Source organism: Perca flavescens, chromosome 9 (assembly GCF_004354835.1).
Source record: "Perca flavescens isolate YP-PL-M2 chromosome 9, PFLA_1.0, whole genome shotgun sequence".
In the NCBI taxonomy this organism is placed as follows: domain Eukaryota; kingdom Metazoa; phylum Chordata; class Actinopteri; order Perciformes; family Percidae; genus Perca; species Perca flavescens.
This window is the reverse complement of record NC_041339.1, coordinates 11956652-11981507: the sequence shown is the minus strand read 5'-3', so window position 1 is coordinate 11981507 and position 24856 is coordinate 11956652. Positions and strand designations below refer to the sequence as shown.

Below are 24856 nucleotides of genomic sequence, written 5' to 3'. Positions count from 1 at the left end.
CAGTGTTGAAAGTTTAATGTCTGTCCAACTGCTTAAAGTAGCTACAGCTCTTCACCGTCATCACCGCAAAAAAACATTGGCCTGCACATGTGTGCACATTGTGTCTAATGACATGGATTCATTGATTCTAATGACATGGAATGTGTCTGATGACCTTGTGTCTTACATGTATTCAAGGTTTTCTAAACAAAACTTATCAAAAGATGGAGCAAATCCGACCTTTCGCGAGTTGGGGAGCATAATGTTCCATGACACATAATAACATTCCATTCGTGTTGACTATTAGGCCTATATGTGAGAGTACCTGTGTAATGTCTTGTATCGGAGAAATGTCTTTGCCTTTACTACCCTGTATTACGGTAGGCAAGGCAAAGGCATTTCTCCGTTCTCAGCTGATGTAGACACATCAACTAGCTTTCTGAACTGTCTGTGGAATGGCTCAACAGAGATGAGAGAAACCATTGTGGCCCCGCAGCAAAACTCAGTAAAGACTCTAGGGCTGCAGCTATCGATTATTTTAGTAATCGAGTATTCTACCCATTATTGCATTGATTAATCGAGTAATCGGATAAGAAATACTTTTATTTCATTGAAGAGCAATAATATACAATAGTTTTGGTTTAATTTTTGGAAAAAGCTACATTTATATTCCCGACATTGCTTAAAATATAATCTCTCAAAAAAAACGAAACCTATTAAGTGCATTTAAGTGCCAGATTACATTATTTTTAAAGAAAACATTTTCTGAAATGCAATAACAACCTCAAAACTAAGGCATACATTAAACATACATAAACATTACCTTAAGTTGTGCAACTTAACTTTCAGAACTACAAGTTGAGACTGATTTGTATGGGACTATATGTAAATATTAGTTATACTCAACCTATTTTCATTTATATATTTGATTACAATGCTACACAGCTCTGTTACACTTATGCTAGTAGATCGTTGATCAGCTGTTTCTCCGTGAATTTTCTTGTCTTTGTTTTTGGCGTAGTTTCATCGTCCATACGACTCTGTGATTTACTTTTGTCGGGTCCGCTTGGTGGAATGGAGGATTAAGTTAGACTCTGTTTTCTGTTGAGATGCCGAAGCATTGACGTCGTGCTATTATTGTGGTAAGCTGGTTCCATTTTGCAGTAGACTCACTGTACAGAGTTTTCGTTTTAATTACGTTTGAATAGGGCTGGGCGATATGGACCAAAAGTCATATCCCGATATATTTTGGCTGAATATCGATATACGATATATATCCCAATATTTTTTTCCGCAAAGTGAGAGCAAATGTTCAGTCAAAGCCAAAATCAAATATGACATGTCACAAGTAGTTTCATAGAAACAGTTGCAAAATCAAATAAATAATAAACCGGTTTCTTCACCTGGTTCATGATTAAATGCTCAGCTGTTCAAATAATAAAATGTAAACCTAAATACTGTATAACAGGAGTACCTTTTTTGAAATCAAAGCTCCATATTTGTGATTCGTTCCAAAGGTCAATTAAGCTTTTGATATTAATATAATCTACTTTGTTCAAAATGTAATGCCTCATGCCTGTAAGCCTAGGTTTATAGTCCCATTCTTCCACTTGATACTGCTTCCACTTAAGTAAACTAAAAGATGAACTATCGACTACAAAACAAAGAAACTAATTAATGTGTTAATACAAAGAATATTTATTATGATCGGTTCACAGATCTGAGTCAAGGAAACTTCACCCTTCTGAACTAAGAGTTTCTGCTTCAAGGTGAAGTTTAAAACAGACTGAAATGTCCAGGCTCATTCCTCCACTATTTATTTCTGTATGTATTTATGCGTTACATGTCATTTTAACGGGCACTGAGCTCCAGATCCTGCAGCCGCAGAGCGGTCTCTGCTGCCCCGCTGTAGCTTCTCTCCGTCCGCCTGCCGCCGGCAAACTTAGTGGAACTTTCCGCCGATATCGACATACAGGTCGTCCTGGACTACGTGTAAGATCCTACCGATCACCACTCTGTCTTTGGCTGGTCCGATTTGGATCAGCGGGGACCCAGGCGCAGCAGCGAGGCAAAGCTGTGTTTTTCCCGGGGGAAGAGACGCTGCGGCCGGCCACGGAGCTCTCCGCCTCCCGCTGCCGCCGGAGCTCAGATTGCTGGTCGAAGGCGGCATACATAATCATAAAACACATTGTCACCTGTTAAATGTTATTCATTGCTGTTTGTTCTTTTCATTTCCTCTATCGAACATAATTAAGCAGTACAAAAGTCCGGCATCTTTAGCGTTGATCTGAATGCTTCGGACCCCTGTTCCAAGATGGCGGCGGTTTTGACGTATGTTTAGAACCTCAAGGCGACATCTGTGTATATATCTATGGGAGCAAGGATCACATTTGAACTATATCGATATATGCGATATGGTCTAATTCCATATCTCATTTAAAAATATATCGATATATTTTTTATATCGATATATCGCCCAGCCCTACGTTTGAACTGATTCCACACTTTGGACGCTTTCTGTCATTTTCTCCTGCCTGTCTCTTCTCTTAGCCCCTCACGCTCTTTCTTCATTTCTTCATGGCATGTCAGCCCGTTGTGTGACAGCAATAATCCTCCGTGCGGAAACACCGTGAGCGATACAACGTTGGTAACGTTAATTAAACGAAGCTTCGAGGCAAATCATTTTGCATCGAGGATTTTTAGTAGTCAAATTATTCGAGTTACTCGAGGAATTGTTTCAGCCCTAAAAGACACATTGAGCTGAAGTGGAAACCCTGTGCTGCGATCTTTTTATATGGTCTATGGCTGCGATCTTTTTATATGGTCTATGGCTGCAACATAGTGTTGTTGTAAGGTTTAAGCCGATGTTTTTTCGTGGGGTAACGCCATTCACTTTACCGGCAGTATTGACAATAGATAAAGCCACTGTGACTTGAGAAGCTCTAGCTTGTTTTATTGTTCACTTTTAACTCACTTTACATCAACTTTGTTAGCTCTTTTCCTCACAGCGGCACTCATACGCTACTCTCCGTTACCGCTTGCTCGCCTCGGGCACTGACGTCTAACTTTTTGGCGAACACTGATCGACATTCATACGACATAATAGTATACACAATAATGAAATTCATATTTGAAATCGGCTTTAGCGAGTCTCCTGTCTTGTCTGTGATATCGTGATGATTTTGTAGATCTGTCATACAGCTTAACTTTTAGCCTGAATTGGTGTTTGCTCGGTCTCTGTGAGGAGATTTTCCCGCTGTGGGTTTGATTTGTGCCAGTCCTCAGAGACTCGTAGAGGAAGACATAGAGATCATATCGGTTTCCTCTAAACATCACTGCTGCGAGCGACTGCTCTGTTGCCCTGTATTGTTAGCCTTTCCTCGTTAATAGTCCGAGCAGGCAACGACCACGGACATCAGGGGCTGCTGCCAGCTCCGCACTTCCTCCGCTTCCTCTCTCCCCCTCCTTTCCCTTTTTTTTTTCTCTCTCTCCCACTCATCTGTCACCACGCTCGGGTTGCCTAGTCTTCAGCAGTAGAGTTGAACTTGGGCTGGGCTGCCTGCCCATTCCCATTTGGGCCACACATCAGGCTGAAGCCAGGGCACACACCGAGATAGATCTACTCCCAAACTGTAGGCCAGGGCTCTGCCCACACGTGACAGCCTGCTGCTCTGGGGCCCTGCCACATGCCACTACTCCCAAGCTTGGCAACACAGCCTCTCTAGGGTTCATTTGATGGATAACCAGTTACTGTTATCAAAACCAGGCGGTCCCTTGTAATGGCTCTTGGTAGCAGTATTTATTTTATTTTTTTATAGTATAATTTAATTGCTGCTTCTATCTGTAGGCTGTGTGATCGAAGGTAGGCGTTCTCTAGGTCTGTTAGAGTTGTACATACCAAGTGTGCCTGTGTCACTGGGGGATGTGCCAGGAAAAAAGACCGAAGCAGGGCCTGAACAGCCTGTCTGTACAGCCTGAGCTCTAATTATCAACCCGGAGAGCTGTAGGGATCGAGGGAGAAGGAAAGAAAGAGGGTGAGAGTGAGTGAGAGAGGCAAGGGTATCTAAAAAAAGCCTAATCACACCCCACGGTGCAAGCTGCTGCTACGACACTGATTTAGAACTAGTCGAATTTCACAAAAAGGGTATACAGACAAAGTAAACTAGGTGTGTGCGTGTGTACTTAACATGCATCATGTCTTCTGTATGTCTTTGTCAGCTGATCAGAATAAGAATCGGCTGACCATCCAGCTAAAAGACCAGGTAACAGTATTTGTCGGTGCAAGTTTTTATTCCACGAAGTGTCCTTGAGCAAGGCACTTCTTTAGTGCAGGTGCGATGGAAAATATCAACTTGGAAGAAAGGAAAAATCATGTACTCTGCTCTTGCATCACCATTTAAACTAAGATTTTGGTCCCTGTGGAACTCATCAAGAGTATTTTAAATAATAATAATAGTCAATCACTTTTCAAGGAACACACGTGTCACTTGTAGGGTTGGGTATCGTTTGTATTTTTGAGATTCCGATGCCGAACCGGTACTTTTAAAATGATTCCAATTCTTAAACCGATTCTTGAAAAAACTGAAAAATGACATTTGTTTACTAGCGATCACGTGCAGTGAATGGTTAATATGCTTTTACATCCGTTTTGGTGAGCCCAGAGAGAGAATATGGCATTTTAAAAGTAGCATACGTTTAGGGTAGCTAGCTAATGGTAGACTACAGAGAGGGTGATATTTTCATGTCCGTTTCGGAGCAACAGAGGGAAAATATTTCAGTCGACACATTAAGTGGAACCAAAATTTGCGTTCTAATCCGTTCCGATTCCTACCGGTTGTGTAGGAACCCCATTAGCCTACATACAGATTCAGATAAATATCCATTTCAATGACATCTTCTCAAATTCATGTCAATTACTGTAAATCATAGTGGCTACGCCATTTACACTCAATACTATGAACAAAATATATAAATAAAGTTTAAATACTAACTGAATGAGCACATCGGACTTGTGGCAACCTGAGCCTATTTAGTTGAAAGTAATACAATAAATCATAAATGCTATATATATATATATATATATATATATATATATATATATATATATATATATATATATATATATATATATATATATTGCATTTATGTTCACACTATTAATAAGAGTGTGGTAGGCTATATCAAGCTCATCCATTGCACTTAACTAGCAGCCTTTAGTGCACATCATGCACCCATGTAACCAACACAAACATGTATAAAGGAAGTCAGGCAAGCTCAGGGAGTCTTTTTTAAAAAAAAAAAAAAAAAAAAAAACCTAGTGATGAGCAGTGCTTGCAGTGGGCCTGCACTCACCGTTCAGCAGTCACTGGCACATCTGATTTTCACCCCCACGACTTTTGTACTGCTCATTGTGTATTGCTACCAGATGCCAGTGAATACGTGAATGCCAGTACACACACAACCATGACTAAAAACGTAACCAAAAACGTTGATGGATTCAGAATGCCAAAGGACAAAATAATGGACACTGTGCCGCTGCTGGTGAAGATGATGATGAGAAAAGAGGAATAAGAGTTGGCCCAGTGTTTAATTTTAGTTAATATAAGTAGATTGAATTGAATTGAAATTGAATCATTTTAGCAGGAGCATTATGTGCAATTAATCAAAATGACCAACTATCATTATATCAATTTTCTAAATAAGGAACATAATAAAAGTAAGATGATCTGGACAGATGCAAGACAGTGTTGCTGCTGTGTTTTTGAGAAACACTAAACTTAATACACTTGCATATATTTTACAATGTAAGATTATTGTCTCCCCATGTTCCTGTGCTTCATCTCATGCTTTTTAAAACCCACTGTGCCCTTGGGTGCCTTTTTCCACAAGATCATGCTTATTTTCAGTCACATACGGGCCTAAATATTCATGGAAGGATGGCTCAGTATGTGGGAGGGTAGTGCACAGCTGCTTCAGTGTCAGGGTGGCGAGAGTCTGTGGGGTCACTGGGTTCATAACCCATTGCTTTATGAAATGAAGAAGCTTTCGCTGTGAAATGATATGAATCCATTCAATCGTCTTCTTCTCTGGAAGGAGGAGTGTATTTGGAATCTAGCTAAATCTTTTCACTTCCTGTTTGTTTTCGGTGTTGATAGAGCCTCATTCACTAAGCAACAGGGACTCCAGAGTGTGGTGTAAGCTCTGTTGGCAAACCATGTGATTTCTCAGAATATAAACTGTGCGTGTGCGTGTGCGTGTGGTAAAATGATGAAACACCCTGTTCTAGGAAGAACTGTTGAGGAGAGCCTTGGGCAAAAACGGATTCATAATTTGAGCATATACAGCACGTGGGTTTTATGTACACAGTGTTACATATGTTGTTTTTGTTTTCCCCCTTGCCCTTCATACGGTTATACTCATGAAAACTCGTCTCTAGTCCTACTGGTCCAAACTACCGTGGAGCTGTCTGTGTCCACTCATAATTGATTATTATTATTATTATTATTATTATTATTATTATTATTATTATTATTATAATAATATGATCACTATTATACTTATTGACCTCCAGAAGGATCAGAACATCATCAGTAAGTGATGGTGTGAAGGGGCTGTTGGTCATGTTCCCTTGGCAGCAACACACACACACAGACACACACACACACACACACACCACTGTACTGTGTGTACTAAAGAGAAGAAGAAGACACAGCTTAATGGGCTGTCATGTCAGACTCCTCACTGCTCAACACACTGACCTACTTTTGTTCCCTGACTTTGGTGCATTTGCGGCATGCTTTTCAAATGCATCAAGCCCTGCTGCTGCTAGGCAAAACAGAAAGCCTGTGTCTGTACAGTGCATGCATTATACAGACGGAGACCGAGAGGAGGTACTGTAAATTTAATCAGATTGCACAATGGAGCAAAAGAAGAAATGGATTTTTGTCTTTTTTTTTCTTTTTCTTTTTTTAAAGCGTTGTGCAGGGAGAAGGCTAGGGGCAAAACACAAGTTTTCTCCCTAAGTTTGACACTTAAAGAATGAGGATTCATTTCTGCTTAGCTGAGAAATTTTCTTAAAAGGTGTCCTTGGTTAAGAAAAAAACATTGGAAAGGAATATTGATTCTACCCAAACTGGAACAACATGAATTTATGGGTGGTAGACTGAAACTTTCCCATTAGCCTTCTCTTGACCAACATCTGACAACAGCTCCTCCCCCTTGGCACAGCTTTTTGATGCAGGATGTATAATAAAATGTTTAGAATGTATTATTGTGTTGTAGTGACGTAACCGTAGCAGTCACCTATATTAGACACTGTAAGAACTAGAGATGTTCCGATACCGATACTGGTATCGGCAGTTTCCATTGAGTTCTCCCGATGGTAGAACACTTATTTTCCTTACTTTGGTTGCTAAAGTCTGTGCAATGGTTTAATAATTGATGCTTTAAGTATAAGACGAAGATAAGGAGCAAAACTTAAATACAAGCAAATATTTAAGGAGATCGGTGACTTGAGTCTATTCCGCGTCGTCGTCAGTCGGAGGAGCCATCGGCATCCATTTTGGCCGATTTGACTTGTTGAATCAATCTGATTGGTGGAGTGCTAGCCCTTGACTAGCGAATCAGTGCTTCTTCCACAAGAAGAAGCCCGAGAGCTGACAACGGCAGTATCTTCTTATTACTAGCCATCGTATTTTCTTCCGTTCAGCAAGTAATGACGATAATAATAACGATCCTTCTCGACTACTATCAACGCTCTCTGATGAAAACAATGACAGCGTGCTCTCTGTTTACTAGGTCTAGAGAGATGTTCCGTCATTTCCGGTTTTCAGTTTTTGGGCGACAATACAGATTAGCGCCGCCTGCTGTTATGGAGACGTATTACGTCTCGCGCACGTGCAAAACGTACCCTCAAGACAGCGTCGCTTCGATGTGTTCCGAGGCACTTTTTTGAGAGTCGGGAGCCGACGGATCAGTCCGACTGTCTTTTCTGCCGACGGTCGGCCGTCAGGTTGGTGTGTCTTAAGAGGAGGACGACGACATTTTGTGGTGCTCTCACACACAGTGGGAGCAGATTGAGAAGCGAGCGGTGCAGCAGGCAGACACTGGCAGAGTTGTCAAATCTGTTGAAGTCACACAGCACTCTGTTAATGCTGAACAAATCTCACATATCTGATCTTTTTTTTTTTTTTATTCTTTTTTTTTTTTCAGTCTCGCATCTTGTGACCTTTCCCTGAACACACTTGAGGTACAGTTCTGTAAAGGGACACACACACACTTGGTCCCGCCCTCTCGCACACACAAACACACGCTTATCCTTTGTTAATGTGTGCCTATGTGCCTCCTGTTAGGACTGAGACGGAGTAGTGAGTGAACGTGTACACTTCTACATTTAAAAGTAAATGAGATCAAGGCTTGGAGCATGCTGGTGCTCTTAATGCCAGGTTCTTACTAGAGATGGCCCGATACCACTTTTTTTTTTCCGATACCTGAACTTGCGTATCGGCCGATACCGAGTACCGATCCGATACCAGAGTGTCATATATTTTATTATGTTTTAACAACTGTATACTACTATCCCTATATGGATGTGATATGATTTCTATCTTTGTTGTCGGTCTGGTTCAGGTTAAACTCTTTGTGAAACATGAACAAACACAAACAATGAATGCCCCAGAACTTTCTTTTATTCTCCAGTTTGACAGTCAGTTATAACGGAAAAAGAACCTAAATAAACTACTTTAATGTAGATTTTCTTAAGGGCTTTATTACGTGGTATCTGATCGGTGCATAAACTCCAGTACTTACCGATACCAGCGTTTTAGGCAGTATCGGAGCCGATACTGATACTGGTATCGGTATCGGAACATCTCTAGTTCTTACAGTGTCTAATATAGGTGACTGCTACGGTTACGTCACTACAACACAATAATACATTCTAAACATTTTATTATACATCCTGCATCAAAAAGCTGTGCCAAGGGGGAGGAGCTGTTGTCAGATGTTGGTCAAGAGAAGGCTAATGGGAAAGTTTCAGTCTACCACCCATAAATTCATGTTGTTCCAGTTTGGGTAGAATCAATATTCCAGGAGAACGTTATTGATGAAATATTTGCCATGCTCGTTGCTAATTTACTAATCCACACAGATAGTATAACTGTATGAGGAGCAATCTTCAAATGTCTTGTTTTGTCAGACCAAAGCCTAAAACACAGATTCAATTAACTACGATATTAGACAAGAAAAACCAACAAATATTCATATATAAGCTAGAGCTATCAAATGGTTGGCATTTTTCCTTGAAAACGGACTTAAACCACCTCACATGACTACAAAGAAAAGTAGCAAATCCTCACAAATGAGAAGCTGGAATAAGAGAATGTTTGTTTTGCATTTTTGACTGAAAAGCCCTTCAGTTATTCGGTTCTCAAAATAGCTGCTGATTCATTTATCTGTAACTCGATCGAATAATTCAATAATCGACCACTTGTTTGTAGTTGCTCTAAGAAACAATGTTATCTCCACTGCCATATATGCGGTCTCTGCTCTCTTGATTATTATTTAACCTCCAGGAAAATAGCCTTATTGTCTATTAAGCCAATTCCAAGACGGATATTTCTACTGTAAAATGAGGTTGATGTGAAAAGGAAAAGACAGGAGATGAGCAGCGTAAAGAGGACAGGGCATGTCGAATAGAGGTGGCGGAGACCTGTTTTTAGGACCACTGGAGACCGGAATGTAAAAGGTCAGTGCAGCATGTGGAATGTGTTGTCACATGCGCAAATACGCCGGCATGTGCGCGACGACACACACAAAACACTTGCTAATACTCATTGTGTGCCCTTCAGTAACACGGGCTGCCAGCACCCTTTTGTGTTTGAACGGCAGCATGAACTACGCCAAAAACAGCTCGACAACACAAATGGAGGGAGGGAGAGGCAGCCGATTCAGAGAGGCCCGATTCCACAGCACTTGCTATGCAGTGTAATGAGTCACGTTTTAGCTTAACAGCGACACAACCTCTGCTACAAGCTCCAACATGAATCACTCCGCTATCGGTCACTCTTCCTGTGTTGTTCCCTGCTTCCTTCTCTAATCCATGTCATGTCCCCTTAAGTCTTATCCTAGTGATGCTGAAACATTGTCAGGCCATCCACACGCACACACGCACACACACACACACACACCCCGTCCCCGGACTTGAACCTCAGTAAGCGAAGCATGAGGACTCGGCCATGTGGAATTATGTCACCACCAAACACATTTCAAATATGAACGCTGTCAGGTGCACGGATGGTGCCAAGAGCAGAAAGGGGGGGACCTCTTACATCGGGAGCTGTGGCTAGTGAGTGAGGATTGGATAGGGAGGGCAGTGACTCAGAAGAAGAAGGGGGGGGGTCTCTCTGGTTTTGAAGTAGCGTAGCTGGAGGTGTGGGCGTCGTAAGGAGCTGCAAAGTTAAAAGATGTAATGTGATCCCGGATGGTTGGGATCATTACCACCAAAGGGAGCTCCAAGACAGACTTTGTTGCGCGACAATGACGCGGTGAGACTGTAGATGTGAGCTCTTTGTGTGCAAAGAAATGCTATATCCCTAGCACAAACATGTGTTGCTCGTTATCAAACTCTGGGACGGTGTTTACTTGGTAAGATGAGCTCTTTGAAAGAATGTATGGGCTTACGTCAGCAAAGGTTTAGAGTTTAGGGAAATCTTAATCCTCTGTTTGTTCTGCTCGTGAGCTTTGTACCCCTCTTCAACATGATAACAACCTGAAGAGGATGACAAGATCTTGGCCCCTACCTGATGGCTAAAGGCCAGCTGCTGTCTGCCAGCGTGAAGCATTTTTGTCTTCAGCCAGCCAGAGTCCCACACAGTCCAACACACAGGCTTCTACCTCATAGACTAGTGAGACACCTACTGGCTAATGTGAGTTATGTCATCTAAGAGGTCTCGAGGCAGAGAGCATGATGGGATTTACACTTGATTGGCTGGTAGAGTTGCACCTGTCCTTGTTGGCAATGCCGGCGACATTTGTTCAAAACAGACCCAGCCTTTCCCTAATACCCAAAGTTTGTAGCGTACAGGTTTCACATTAAGTTAATATTAGACTTGTGTAGTTTAGTCAATGGGCAGAAAGTCAGTTGGCCACTGTCTTGATAATCGATTCATTTGTTTAAGTCATTTTCTAGCAAAAACCGGCAGAAAATTAACTGGTTCCAGCTTTCCGGTTTAGAAAATTAGCTTTCCCTGAGTTTCACAACATTGTTGTGACCAAAACAAGCAATTTGAAGGTGTCACCGTGGCCCTTAGTCACCGTGGCCCTTAGTCACCGTGGCCCTTAAGGATTTCACTATGTTCTGACATTTTAAAGACCAAAGGATTAACCGATTGATTGAGAAAATTACTGACAGATTAAACGACAATAAAATAAATTCATAAAAAAGAATTGTCAGCTGCAGCCCTAGACTCGTGTCTTGTCCTGTTTGTGTTTGAGTGAAGTGGTGATTAGAATTGCAGGTGCGATATAAACACTATGAAATGGGATTGTTATTCTTTGGACTCAGGTGAGCATTAAGGCCAAGTAATACTAGAATATCAAGTATTATAACAATATTATACCACTACCAGCTTTTGGCATTGCAGTTGAGATGCAAACGTGCTGTAATTGTCATATCTGTGAAAGAAGGTTTACTGTCGTTATGGTTGCTTCTGTCAAACTGCCACCTCCATTTATTTTTTTCTAAAGTGAGCTCAAAGTTTCTAAAACTGACAGTTAGATTAGCACCAAAGTTCCCACTAGAACAGAATCTCCAGATCTTGTCAATGCAATGGCTGATGGTTTGTTAAGCAATTACACAAAATCAGATCGGCTCTTTGGATTTTTGGCAATGTTCATTTCTAATGTGCGCGTGGGTTTTCCTCATGTTCAGAAGACTCATTCTGCCTTCCTCTCTGTCTCTCTCTTTTGTTCACACAGACAGCAGCAGGAGCCTGCCTCAGAGAAAGACGGGACTCGACAGACCGAGACAGCAATACAGAACAACAGGATAACCTCACCTGTAACACCATGCACATCTGACACACAACTCGTAAGTATGGCCTTGTCTTTGCGACGACAGCTTGCATTTGGACGTGTGTGGTTATAGCGCAGACGTGTCTGTGTCTTTAGGGTTGCATGCTAAGTGTTTTTTAATCCTCCAAACATATGATTACATTCAAACCCATCACATTCACAGAGAAATAGGACTGTACATTGCTTATTGTGTAAAGCCCCATTCACATGGGACTAGTATTACCTGGGCACCTCTACTAATTTGTAATAATTGCGGAGGTCGTCTGTGATCTTAATCCCGTGCGAATCTGCCATGTCTGTAATTTGTTAAGTAAAAGTTCCACTGCAAATTACCTACCATATTTTTCCAAACGCAGAAGTTGTGTGATAATATTAGTCTCGTGTGAATTTGTATCTGTGATTTGGGGTTATATTGGCTGCCTTGGTATGTATACATAAATGAAAGTTTGGACAGTCTTGACAGTGCAAGGGATAATATCAGTAACTTCGAGTAAAATACAGACTTTGCTTATCCCATGCGAATGTGCAGCACGAAACACAGAAATGGGGCGTGATTCCTAAAGGCTCTGACACACCAACCCGATTATCGTCCGTCAGACAGTCTGGCGAGGTCCGTGACTCGAGTCTGTTCGGTGTGTTCCGTGCCGTCATCAGTCAGAGGAGCCGTCGGCTTTAATTTGGCTTGTTGAATCAGCCAGTGGGCCGATTGGTCATTGAGTCGGACTCAATGACCAATCTGATTGGTGGAGTGCTAACCCTTGACTAGCGAATCAGTGCACATATGTTAAAACCCTTAACGGAAATGACGAGCCGGATGAGTGACGATCGGCTCTCAAAATCGGACGAAAATCTTTCAAACTGACCTTTGTCGATCAACAAAACAGCAACTGTATGACCTGTTTCTCGCTTAAAATGTTTTCAGAAACACGTTTCGGTGAACTATTTTCGGAAAATACAAGACTGCGTTCCGAATGGTCGGCTTTGAAATTTGGGCGAAGCCAGACCCATGTGACACGTTAGTCATTTTAATTTTTTGGGTGACAATACAGATTAGCGCAGCCTGCTGTCATGGAGACGTATTACGTCTCGCACACGCGCAGAACGTACGCTGAAGTCGGCGTCGTTTCAGTGTGTTCGAAGGCACTTTATTTTTTTTTACCTCGGGGCGACTGAGCAGTCTGACAGCCTTTTCTGCCGACGGTCGGCCGTCGGGTTGGTGCGTCAGAGCCTTAAAGCGCGTGTGGTCCTCTGGTTATACTAGTCCTGTGCAAATAGGGCTTTACATACACAGGAGTATAGATGGAGCCCAACAAACTTTGGTAGTAAAGCTTAGTTGTAGATGATGAATTTAGTTGTAGATGTATTTAGAGTGTTTGTTTATTTTTTATTTTTTTGAACAATGTGTTTATTGTTTTGATTATATAAGACAAGTAACAAAAAAGCACATTACCATTTTGTCAGTTATTTCCCACCCCAACAAGAGAACACATCACTCTCTTCTCCATATAGAAATACTCAAAAGTCTCAGAAGAGAATCAATCTAAATACAAAACAGATATTGCAAGGTACCCAAAAAACAAATTACATTACTATACTTTACACATAAAAGTTACATTTTCTAGCAAGACACTCTCTAAAAAAACAAAGAGAAAACAAACAAGCACTAATACATAGTTACACCTCTTGCAATAAATGACCAATAATATTGTTGTTAATGTAGTAATTAAACAGCTTCCATATTTCTACATATACATCCAATTTATTTTTAATAAAATAGGTTATTTTTTCCAGGGCCATACACTGTGCCATGGCTTTAATCCAAGCTCCAATAACTGGTGGAGCAGACCTTTTCCAGCTAAGAGCTATCATTCTTTTAGCTTGTAATATAGCAAAGAGAGAGAGTTTAGTTTAAGATTCTTTGGATATAAATGCAGCAAAATCATTTTTGCATCTAGAGGAATATTCAAAGATAAAATTATCTTTGTAATATTAATCACTTCCACCCAGAAGTCTCTAATAATGGTGTTTGTTTATTTTTGATTGAAATGATAGTTTCTATTTATGTGGGACACCTGTGTGTGTGTGTGTGTGTGGGAACTGTAGACAAAAGTGATGTTTTACACCATAACCCAGAGGCACCACAGACATAATGACTCAGACATACCTAGGTATTAGACCAGGAAGTAAGGTAATAACAGATGTAGGACTTTATAAACAACAGACAGACTTGAAAATACAGACTAGCTATTGCTTCCTTTGCACTGCTGTCAAACAATAGGAGGGAAGTTGACATGATGTAGTGGGGCTTTCTTGTGGCTTAGCAGATTGCAACTGTGGAAGGCAGCTAATGGCTCTGAAAGCACAGGCCATTTCAATTTGAGCCTTGAGTCAGCCAAAACACACACACACACACACACGCGCGCCTGCATTGTCAAGTATGTTGTCAAGGGATACCTTCGTTGGCAGGTTCTTTTTTTAATTACTTTTACTCTGTGTGCTTTTGGCAATGATTAGGTACAGGGCTCGACATTAAGGCTTGTAGGGCAAGTGGAAGAGAAATTGACTTGTCCCACTGGACAAGTTAAAACTCAAACAAACTCAAACAAACTCAAATGCCATGTTAGTTCACGTCATGTGCCACTCATTACGTCTATGTTACCGATTTGAAACAATAATTTCTTTCCCCCGCAATCCCGGTCAGCGGACCGCTAACGTTAGACCCAGCCCGCTGTTCAGCTCGTTCTCTGTAAGCGATGCAGCATGAAAGCATGGTGAACCTGCTGGTGTTAGTTAGCTAACGTTAGCTTGCTAACTTCGCCTTAACGTTACCTCCTCGCCACATCGTTGACAGGAAAGGAGAGACCCAGTGCTAATACGGCACCGGTGCCTTAACCACCTTTATCTACCGGATCGAATTGCAACGCGGTGCCACACTATACTCAACAGCAAGTAACGTTAGCCTATCGTTAGCTAGCAGCTGGAGTAAACAGTTAAAATGCTGACAGCTAAACGGTGTAAAAGTGTGTCTGTATTTCACTGGAGAGGAACATATGACGGTGTGCCGCTGCTGTTGTCGGAAAAACACCGATGTTGCGTTCACTTGAAATTCGCCCCGCCAGCGTCGTGCTGCTTCAAAGTTGTTGTAAAATACCCTTTTCCTATCCAGTGGTTGTTTTTGTCGTTTAACAGGAACTTACTGGTGAAATAAGTTATTGTTATAAGTTAATTGTTGTTACATTTTTAATAAATCATTTAATTTTGCCTTAGCAATAAACAAGCCATTCTATAATGTCGATTTTTTGCTCCTTTTTGAAAAAAAAAAAAAAAAATGCAGATTAAATATCAGGTAATAATCAACTGTAAAGTAGCTACACCTTTTTAAAAGGATCCTTTCAGGTAAATCAGCCTCTGCCGGGTAGAAATTTGTGAAATTGTATAAAAAAGTTAACACCAACATTTAGTGGCAAAATCCATTGTTAGGTCTACAAAATTATTTTAGATATAGTAGAAGTTCAAGTCACCACTACTTCTGGTCAAAATATTGATTTAGTATCTTAGAATATAAACTAAGAATCTCAAAGTAATGAGAAAATGTCAAATATTGACTTAGAATCTCAAAATATTGACTTAGTATCTCAATACTGACTTAATATCTCACTATATTGTTCAGTATCTCAATATATTTATTTATCTCAAAATATTGACCTAGTATCTAAATATATTGACTTATCTCAAAATATTGACTTAGTATCTCAATATATTGCTTAATATCTCACTATACTGGTTCAGTATCTCAATATATTGATTTAACTCAAAATATTGACTTAGTAGGCCTATCTCAATATATTGACTTAGTAACTCAGAATATTGACAAAGAATCTCAAACCAATAGGAACATTTAAAATATTGACTTACAATTTCAATATATTGACTCAATATCTCAAAGTATCGACTTAGTATCTCAATATATTGACTACGTAACTTAGAATATTGACTAGGAATCTGAAAGTAATGACAAACTTTAAAATACTGACTTAGAATCTCAATATATTAACTTCTGCACACCGGCGTACAACATATTACTTTGTATTATGGAGTCTGGAGATCATTTTTTCTTGTTGAAGGGGAAATCTATTGTTGGGGCACGTTTGTTTCTACTGTTTTCAACTTGTATTAATGTTGATAGAGTTTTGATGCTTTCAACGGTTTGTTCAAATTCTGCATTAGCAAAACACAATTTTTTTATAAAATGATGAATCGTTACCCGGACAAGTGACTTTTATGCATGGACAAGTGAAACGTAAATGTACTTGTCCGAAGGACAAGTGCCTCAAAAAGTTAATGTCAAGCCCTGAGGTATTTTCAGTCATAGGCAGAGAAGAAGATTCAGAATTATATTAAAATATCATCAACCGTTTACAGTTGAAATTTTAGTCGAAATTTGTTAACGATGTAGACCCATAGGTTCAGATTGTGAAACTAACAGAGGTACATGTAGATTCTCAAATTGTCTTTTTTTGTCCCTTTCTGCTAAAGCCCAAAACTGTTTCCTATGTCCCTCCAACCACAAGGGAGAATGAATGTGTGCATGAGTAGTGATTGACACGCAGTTAGACACCCCCCCATGCAGCAACTATCTGCGTTCAAATCTATCTATCAAATTATTAAAGTAGTTTAACACTGCACTGTTCAAGTAAAATTAATTTGTAGTGCAACCTGAAGCCAGATGTAGGCTATCAATCCAACCACAAAATAAAATAAAGTCACTTTCAGGAGGAATGCAAAAATAAAAACTATAAATAAACAGAGCAAGTGAAAAAAGAGTAGCCTGTATTTGCTCTTTTTTTTAACAGTAGTAGGTAAAATAATGAATACGCTCTTGTTTAACATCCACGCTCTTCTTCCTTTTTAATCTTACAGTAAAAAAGTGCAATTTTAGCAACCTATGAAATCAGATGTATCAAATAAAGCCAACAACAGGCAAGTTGCAGAGTGTCTAAGTACTCGATTGGGTCACTCATGATGATGGTAAACCCAAAAATAACACTGCAGACTGACAGCGTTTTGATGATGATTAATGTTAAGTCATAGCGGGGCATTAAAACGAATCAACAGACTACTACTGGGAACACATTGCGTGTCACTATGTTGATAATCACACATGCTTGGGAGTAAAGCTTAGATCGGGCACAAAAAATCAAGCCCGAGCATGTGCACGTTGTGTCCGAGCCTGGCCCGGCCCGACACATTAACTGGAATTATGAGCCTGAGTCCGATTTTTTTTTTTTTTTTTTTTTTTTTTTTTTTTTAAACCCGACAATTGTTTAATCCGTGGGCCGCTGTAACTGAACTGAGGTTTTGGGATGATCAGAACACTAAAAACCAAGAAGATGCATGTGAATAAACCTGGATTTTCCTAATGATTCTGTCTATTCTAAGCAGCCTCTTCTGAAAATCTCATTGACTGCTGAAATTTGAGCACGTCGGCTCAATTTCAGGATGAGCATATTGTGTTCTGATAGCCGGTCAACAAAAAAAACTAAAACAAAAAATCCTTCCTGTGTTTAATAGTGAAGTCCGCTCTATAGACGCAGCGGGCCGTGCTCTAGTGTCGGGCGTAAGCTGTTAAGTGTTGTGGCTCCAAGTGACAGCTGCTTTCTCCAAACCCCTTTCACAAAAGATCTTTTCCTAATGCTCAGCCTAAGCTCCTTCTGTCCTGTCCTCTCTGGTGTGTAGTAAGTGACAAGCTGTGAAAGCGTACGTCCATACGGCACTCGTAGGCCTGCTGGGACCATCGCTGAACCGGTCAACACTTTCACCGCCATCTCAAGTTCAGTCATTTTCGGAGGTTGAATTCAGTTCGGTGGTCGACTTGGTAGCCTGTAATAATGAGGCGAGCCTGAGAATACTCCATTCAGTTTAGTGCAACCAGTAGGTGGTGTTGCTGTGACAAGCCCAGCGATGTGTCTGCGTATGTTTGCAGGAGATAATTGTCAAGATGTACTCACCGTGGCATGTTCTGTGTGTGTTTTCAGAGGGCCGGGCGGGCTTTGCTGCAGCTGAGGATGATGAATGGTCTGGTGCGCTAGAGCTGGATGGTGTGCGAATGATGGACCTCCCTAATGGCCAATCAAGCATCACCACCACCGCTGCAACGGTCTCTGAGGTGAGGCCACGCCCACTGATCAGACCTCCACACGCTTATTTCAAAATTCATCTTGTGCGTGCTTCTCCTAAAATGAAGCTATCTAAAGCTGTCTAGGATCGTCTTTCCACCGTTCCAACAATCACCACTCTTAACAAGAAGGCTGTCTCTATAGGGATCCTATCTGTAATTTTGCCACACACTTATAATAACAATCTGAGACAGTCGGTGTCCAAAACAGCACTTTGAGTGGACGGAAATTGACGATGCACACTTGCCCCATAGGATTACATTGCAGCCCGGTTCACGGCTGCCGGTTACAGCGCTCTCGCTCAATACTGGACCAATGTCAAAAGATTTTAGTCACTTGGACACTAATGCATGGTAAAATAGGGTCCAGGTTGAAAAATACTGAACTTACCCTTTTAAGAAAGTGTGGGAAGCCTGTGTGTGATTATTAGGTGACAGGATGTCATTTTCTTTTCTGACTGAAATATAAAGTGATTTTCTGCTGTGCTACTTCACCATGTTGGGTACGTAACCCTCACGAAAACCTTGCATACTTCCCCTCTCTCCTCCACTTTATAACAATGTTCTTAACAGCACAGCCACCATTCCTCTCTCTCTCTCTCTCTCTCTCTCTCTCTCTCTGTGTGTGTGTGTGTGTGTGTGTGTGTGTGTGTGTGTTTTAGAAGAGCAGCAGCTCAGAGTCTCTCAGCGATAAGGGTTCTTCGGACCTGAAGAAGAGTTTTGATGCCGTGGTGTTCGATGTGCTGAAGGTTACTCCCGAAGAATATGCAGTAAGTGAAGTTTGAAGTGTCTGCTATTCTATCTGTTCTTGTCTGGTTAATCTGTATGACGAGTTCAAAAAAACGACCAACGAAATGTTCAGTAAGCACAAATGTGATGTGCTGACTTGAGACAGGAGGAGATGGGGGTCAGGGTTTGGATCAGTAATAATTGATGATTTTTTGGCAGTGCTAAGCAGGCCGTGATAGATTTCCTCTAGCTGCCTCTGCACAAACTTTCCACGGGAACTATGAACTCACATTTCTGTTGAATTAGCCCTACCATTGTTGTGTGTGATTAGGTTTTATTTGTTGTTTCTCGGGATTGTCCCATAATACGTCAAATAAAAGCATCTTCCTCATCACAGTGAGTCAGAAAATCTTGCTTTGATGTTGTCCATTTGTCTGCACCATTCAGCCACAAGAGGGCACTCTTTATCTTCCTTTTTCTTTCAAGTGTCTTCACTTCCCATCTCTCTATGCTATATTAAGGCATTTAAAGAGGCAATCAGAAAAGGACCACTGTCACACCTGCCTGCTTGAGAGGAAATGAGCGGTGTTAGCAAAAGCAGTGTTAATTATGTTTTAAATGTGACTAAATGTTGTCAGTCTGTCCCAATCTGAACAGAGCGGGTCTAACAGCTGTTGTGTTTTGTCTCCTCCAGGGCCAGATTACGCTCATGGATGCTCCTGTGTTCAAAGCCATCCAGCCAGAGGTGAGCTGCTCTCAACTCTGTAGAGAGAGGAGAGTTGTTGACCGCTTCGTTTATGACATCTAGCAGGAGAAGTCAACACATTGGTGTTTATTTTGAGGTTGACATGTCTAAAATTGCATGCGACAGTCTAAGCTCACATCTCAATATATGCCACGAGAACAAATGTCGATTATTCAATAACAGATTTCAATTTTATTGAGTGTCAAATCATAACAAAAGTTATCTCAGGACACTTTACAGATAGGTCCAGTGGATCACTTACATAATTGTGTGTGTGTGTGTGTGTATATATATTTAAGAATCTGCTCCTTCCATCTGCTGCTCCTTCTCTTTTCTCCCTTTCAAAATGTCCATGCGGTTTTAATATCCCTGTACCATGCTGTGCTATGAGGAGCTGTGATCAGAGTCACATATCATAGTTATGCAGAAGGAGGTGGGGGGGAATATGTGTCTCACCCAACCTTGTCTGTTGCCTCAGTGAGATCCGGGGTAATTTCATGCCTTCTCTCTTTTGGACCGTTAGGCCCTTCCTGACAGCAGTCACGGATAACCGGTGTTTAAGGTTGGCCACTGTGGGCTTATGAAAGCAGCATACAGACCACATCCCAGTGTGGTGTGGTACAGCCGTCTGACTCCTATGCGCAACACTTGTCTCAGTCTCAGCTTACAGTGCCCAATACACACACACACACACAGAGGCATGATTGATAATGCATTTAGATAACAATGTCATTGTGTGTCATGACCTTTTGGATTCTGGTAAATGGTGTGACTGAGATTAAAGATCCTGAGTAGCTTTCGTTGGGGGTATTGCTGTTTCTTCGCTCACAGGAAAGTCATTGACGTTGTCTGGACTGCAGTCCCATCTTAACTGCACGGGGCCAGGTTCACACCGATGGGAGACGGGGTTTCACTTCGCTTTGGGAGCTATGACCAGGCCTTTGGGAAGGTGTCACTGGCCTGATTGAGGGGGAGGGCTGACAGGGAAGTGAAGGCTGCCGTCTGGAGGGAGAGAAGGAGCGGAGTGTACAGTATGCAGAGTGACCCAGCGGCTTCCTGGCAAGCAAGAGTAGACTAGAGAGGCTTTTCCTGCTCTCACGGTGCTTTTGTCTCGAAGCACCGGCTGAGAAAAGCTACACAGCTATGACCGAACCAAACTTCAACTAGAGTTTCCACTGCTGTCCGTCTCCTGGCCCTCCTCACAGACAAATAATTGGAAAAGCAGGTGTGTGTGTGTTGTTGCACGCCTGCTGTTTCACTCGGCTCTCTGCCTGAATAGGAAAATATTAAATAACTTGATTTGACTATATGAGTTGTGCAATGTTTTTGCTGTCATACAGCCCATTTTTGTGTGCTTTTTAAGCACCCTTTAAATGCCATGTTGCAGCACTGAAATCTACATTTGCACATATATGGTAGCTAAATTAGGGCTTAGTCATCAATTAGAAACCGCAATGGACATAATTGGGGTTAAAAGGCATATTCAGGGCACCTGGGTAGCTCACGTGGTAAAGCGTGCGCCCATATACAGAGAGTCATCTCCCCCCCCCCTTTCATGTCTTTAGCTGTCCTATAAATAAAGGCCTAAAATTTTTATATCAGCTTTTTATTTTTATATTTTTTAACAGACCAATCCAATTGAATGTGCTCCTTTTTTATATATAAAAAGGAGCACTTAGGGGGGGAGGAGAGAGATGTGTCACCTTTTTCAGCCCTTCTGAGTTTGCAGGTATGAAATAAAAGGCATATTCTTTTAGAATAGTGCTGTCAGTTTTTTCATTATTAATGGCGTTATCGCAAACCCATTTTAAAAAATTTTTTATTGCAAGATTAACGTTCTTTTTGGCCTAGCAAACTTTGTAGTTTTTTTTTCAAATGCTGTTGCAACAACTAGTAACGTTAGAAAAACTACAACACCACACCGGATCTAGCTAGACCGGAACCTTAACAGGCACGCCACACACACTTGTTTGGTCTTGCGAGCTAGTAGGCTAAGGTTACGTTTTGAGTGGATGGCGAGCGTGAGGCGTCCAGTCTGAAATGCCACTTGATGGCCAAGCACACAGCTGATGCCAATTCTCCGCCCCCTCATCAAAGCCAGGCGACAAAAGCACAAAGCAAGCCGATCCACTTTTCCATGTTGATAAGAGCATTAAAATGAGAAAATAATGGGACAAAAAGAAATCAAGGGACATTTAGAATAGAGAAAAATGTGCGATTAATTGCAAGTTAACTTATGACATTAATGCGATTAATCGCGATTTCATTATTTTAATCGTTTGACAGCACTAATTTAGAACAAAGTGATTTTCATTTTTGAGAGTGAAAAGTAGAGTGCTGGTTTCCATGATGTGATATGTTGTAATTTTAGTTTTTAAAATAGTTAAGGGAGGGAGTCAACCTTCGATTGGATATGATAGCTTTACATTTCATGTATTGACAAGTCCAGATGTTCTTGAGGATGTTTCCAGTTGACACATGTTGACGTTTTGCATAATAACGAACAATAGATGAATCCAAATTCCCACCAGATTAGTTCAGAGTGTTCCCGGTCTGTGATCACATGGATCAAAAATGTTTTTACTGAATTAATTGTGGATGCCCTTAAAATGGAGTTACTCTAGATAAAGTAAGCTGGCTCTTTAGTCTTATTACTGCATTGTGCAAATGTTGACGTCTGCAGGGTTTACATGTCCTGTATCAGCATTCTTTTAAGACTGCGGTCATTTCCATAATAACTGTACTGACTACTTGAAATGGTTTAAATGATCATAAACTAGCTATGACTTGGCCTGTTGGTCTGTTTCCATAAACACATCACAACTGTTAACTGTTGTTAATCTGATATGTTTGTGTGTTTGAGAATGAGAGTCTCATAGAGAGAGACTAAAACGCTGTTTAGCGTGCTCATTTTTACAACATTTTTACATTTGTATATAGACAGACATTCTGATATGAGTGGGAAAAATCACCCCAGACAGGATTGCAGTAGAACAGAGTATCTCATTAACTCAAGTGTTTCAACGCTGATATGGAGCAGATGTATGGAGTGCAGTCTGAAAGGTGTAGCCAAAACCCTCTGGATGAGGAAGAAAAGACAAGTAGTAGTATCCCTGCACGCTTACTTAAAGATGTTTTTAACACTGTTGGGCCCAGTATTTTATCCTTGGTTAACTCATCTCTTAGCTCAGGGTGTGTTCCAGCTGCTTTTAAACATGTTGTTGTGCAACCACTTTTTAAAAAAGAAAAATTTGGATCCGTTAGTTTTGTCTAATTTTAGACCTATTTCTAAACTACCCTTTTTATCTAAAGTCTTGGAGAAGGTTGTTTTTAATCAACTTCAATCATTTTTAGATGATTTTGGTATTCATGAAAAGTTCCAGTCTGGTTTTATGCCACGTCACAGTACTGAAACTGCCCTCCTAAGAGTCTACGACCTTCTCTTAGCGGTCGACTCAGGAAACTCCGCTGTTTTAGTGCTTTTAGATTTGACTGCGGCCTTTGACACTGTCAACCACTCTATCCTTTTATCCCGACTCAAACAAAGTGTTGGCATTACGGGCATTGCCTTAAAATGGTTTGAATCCTACTTGACAGATAGGAGTTTTGCTGTCCACATTGGTAACTGGTCTTCATCTGCTGCCCCTCTTTCCTGTGGGGTCCCCCAAGGTTCCATTTTGGGACCCATGCTATTTTCTTTGTACATGCTGCCCTTAGGGTCCATTTAAAAAAAACAAAAATGATGTACAAATCTATTTGCCTGTAAGAAACAATGAGAAGGAAACTATCCAGCCGTTGTTAAACTGCTTGAGTGATCTCAAAATATGGTTGGATCAGAATTTTCTCTGTCTTAATGACAATAAGACCAAAGTTGTTGTGTTTGGACGTGCTGAACATTTCAGTGCCTGTGTAGATACTCTCGGTACTTTAGGTTCCCAAATTCGTCCTTTTACCAGAAATCTGGGAGTGATTTTTGACAGTGCTTTTAAATTTGACAAACAGATTATTTCTGTTGTTAAAACTAGCTTCTTCCAGCTGAGACTTTTGGCTAAGGTCAAGCCTTACCTGCTACGTAAAGACTTTGAAAGAGTAATGCATGCATTTATTATGTCCCGTTTAGACTACTGTAACTCACTGTATGTTGGATTGGATCAGTCATCCCTTCGTCAGTTACAGTTAGTCCAGAACGCAGCAGCTCGACTTTTAACCGGGTCTAAAAAGCGTGACCAAATTACACCAGTTTTGGCCACGCTCCACTGGCTTCCTGTTTGTTTCAGGATTGAATTTAAAATATGGTTTTTAAGATCTTAAATGGGTTCTCGCCTTCTTACTTATCAGAGCTCTTACATGTCCACACGCCTGTCCGAGCACTGAGGTCGTCCAATCAGATGCTTCTCGATGTGCCCAGATCTAGGTTAAAAACCAAAGGTGACCGAGCATTTTCAGTCGCTGCTCCAAACCTCTGGAATAGTTTAGCTAGTCATGTAAGAACAGCTCGGACCATTGAAACGTTCAAGTCCATGCTTAAGACCCACTATTATTCATTGGCTTTCAATTCAAGTTCAACTTTGATATCTTGAGATTATTGACCTTATTCTTTTTCTACTGTCAGTTATTTTGTATTGTACATTGTACCTTGTTTGTGTTTATTGTTTCATTGCTTTTGGAGCATGTTAAGCACTTTGGTCAACTGAGGTTGTTTTTAAACGTGCTATATAAATAAAATTGAACTGAAATTGAACTGAAGTGTCCGTCACAATAGCAATAAAAGATGACATGAGAACAGTGGGTGGAGAGGCATCGAAAACCATGTGAGGAGATGGTATAAAGTCTCGCCAACCCCTCTGGGCAAGAAGCATAGTTCACATTCCTCTTTTCTTCCAAACTGCGATTATACACAGTATAGTTGGAAAAAAATGATGCCTAATAATAAAAACTCTTTGATATCAGAAAGGCCTCGAGAGCCAGGTTCGAAAGCTCAGAGCTTGAACGCGTGTCACTCCGACCCAGCAGACAGGACATTGTTCCAGACACAAACGCAGTGTCTAAACACATAATACAGCATAAACACAGTTTAAGATGGGGTTTAGCAGGGGGGTTGCTGTAATTTACTTCCTACACGTAATGGACCCTCGTCAGCACAATGCTGGTGGTTC

General features: G+C 41.0%; 1 protein-coding gene across 7 annotated transcripts in view; it reads left to right on the top strand.

The window, feature by feature from the left end:
• ralgps2 (Ral GEF with PH domain and SH3 binding motif 2) overlaps positions 1-24856 on the top strand; it is a 93384-nt gene that overhangs the window by 18270 nt on the left and 50258 nt on the right. For 6 of the 7 annotated variants that reach the window (XM_028586974.1, XM_028586970.1, XM_028586971.1 and 3 more), the window contains 4 exons: positions 11956-12067; positions 18087-18217; positions 18889-18996; positions 19650-19700. In XM_028586974.1, coding sequence (XP_028442775.1) covers positions 18158-18217; positions 18889-18996; positions 19650-19700 — 219 coding nt within the window. In that variant the 5' untranslated portion in view covers positions 11956-12067; positions 18087-18157. Of the gene's footprint in view, positions 1-8210; positions 8228-11955; positions 12068-18086; positions 18218-18888; positions 18997-19649; positions 19701-24856 lie in introns of those variants that run through there. The other variant, XM_028586973.1, reaches the window with a different exon arrangement.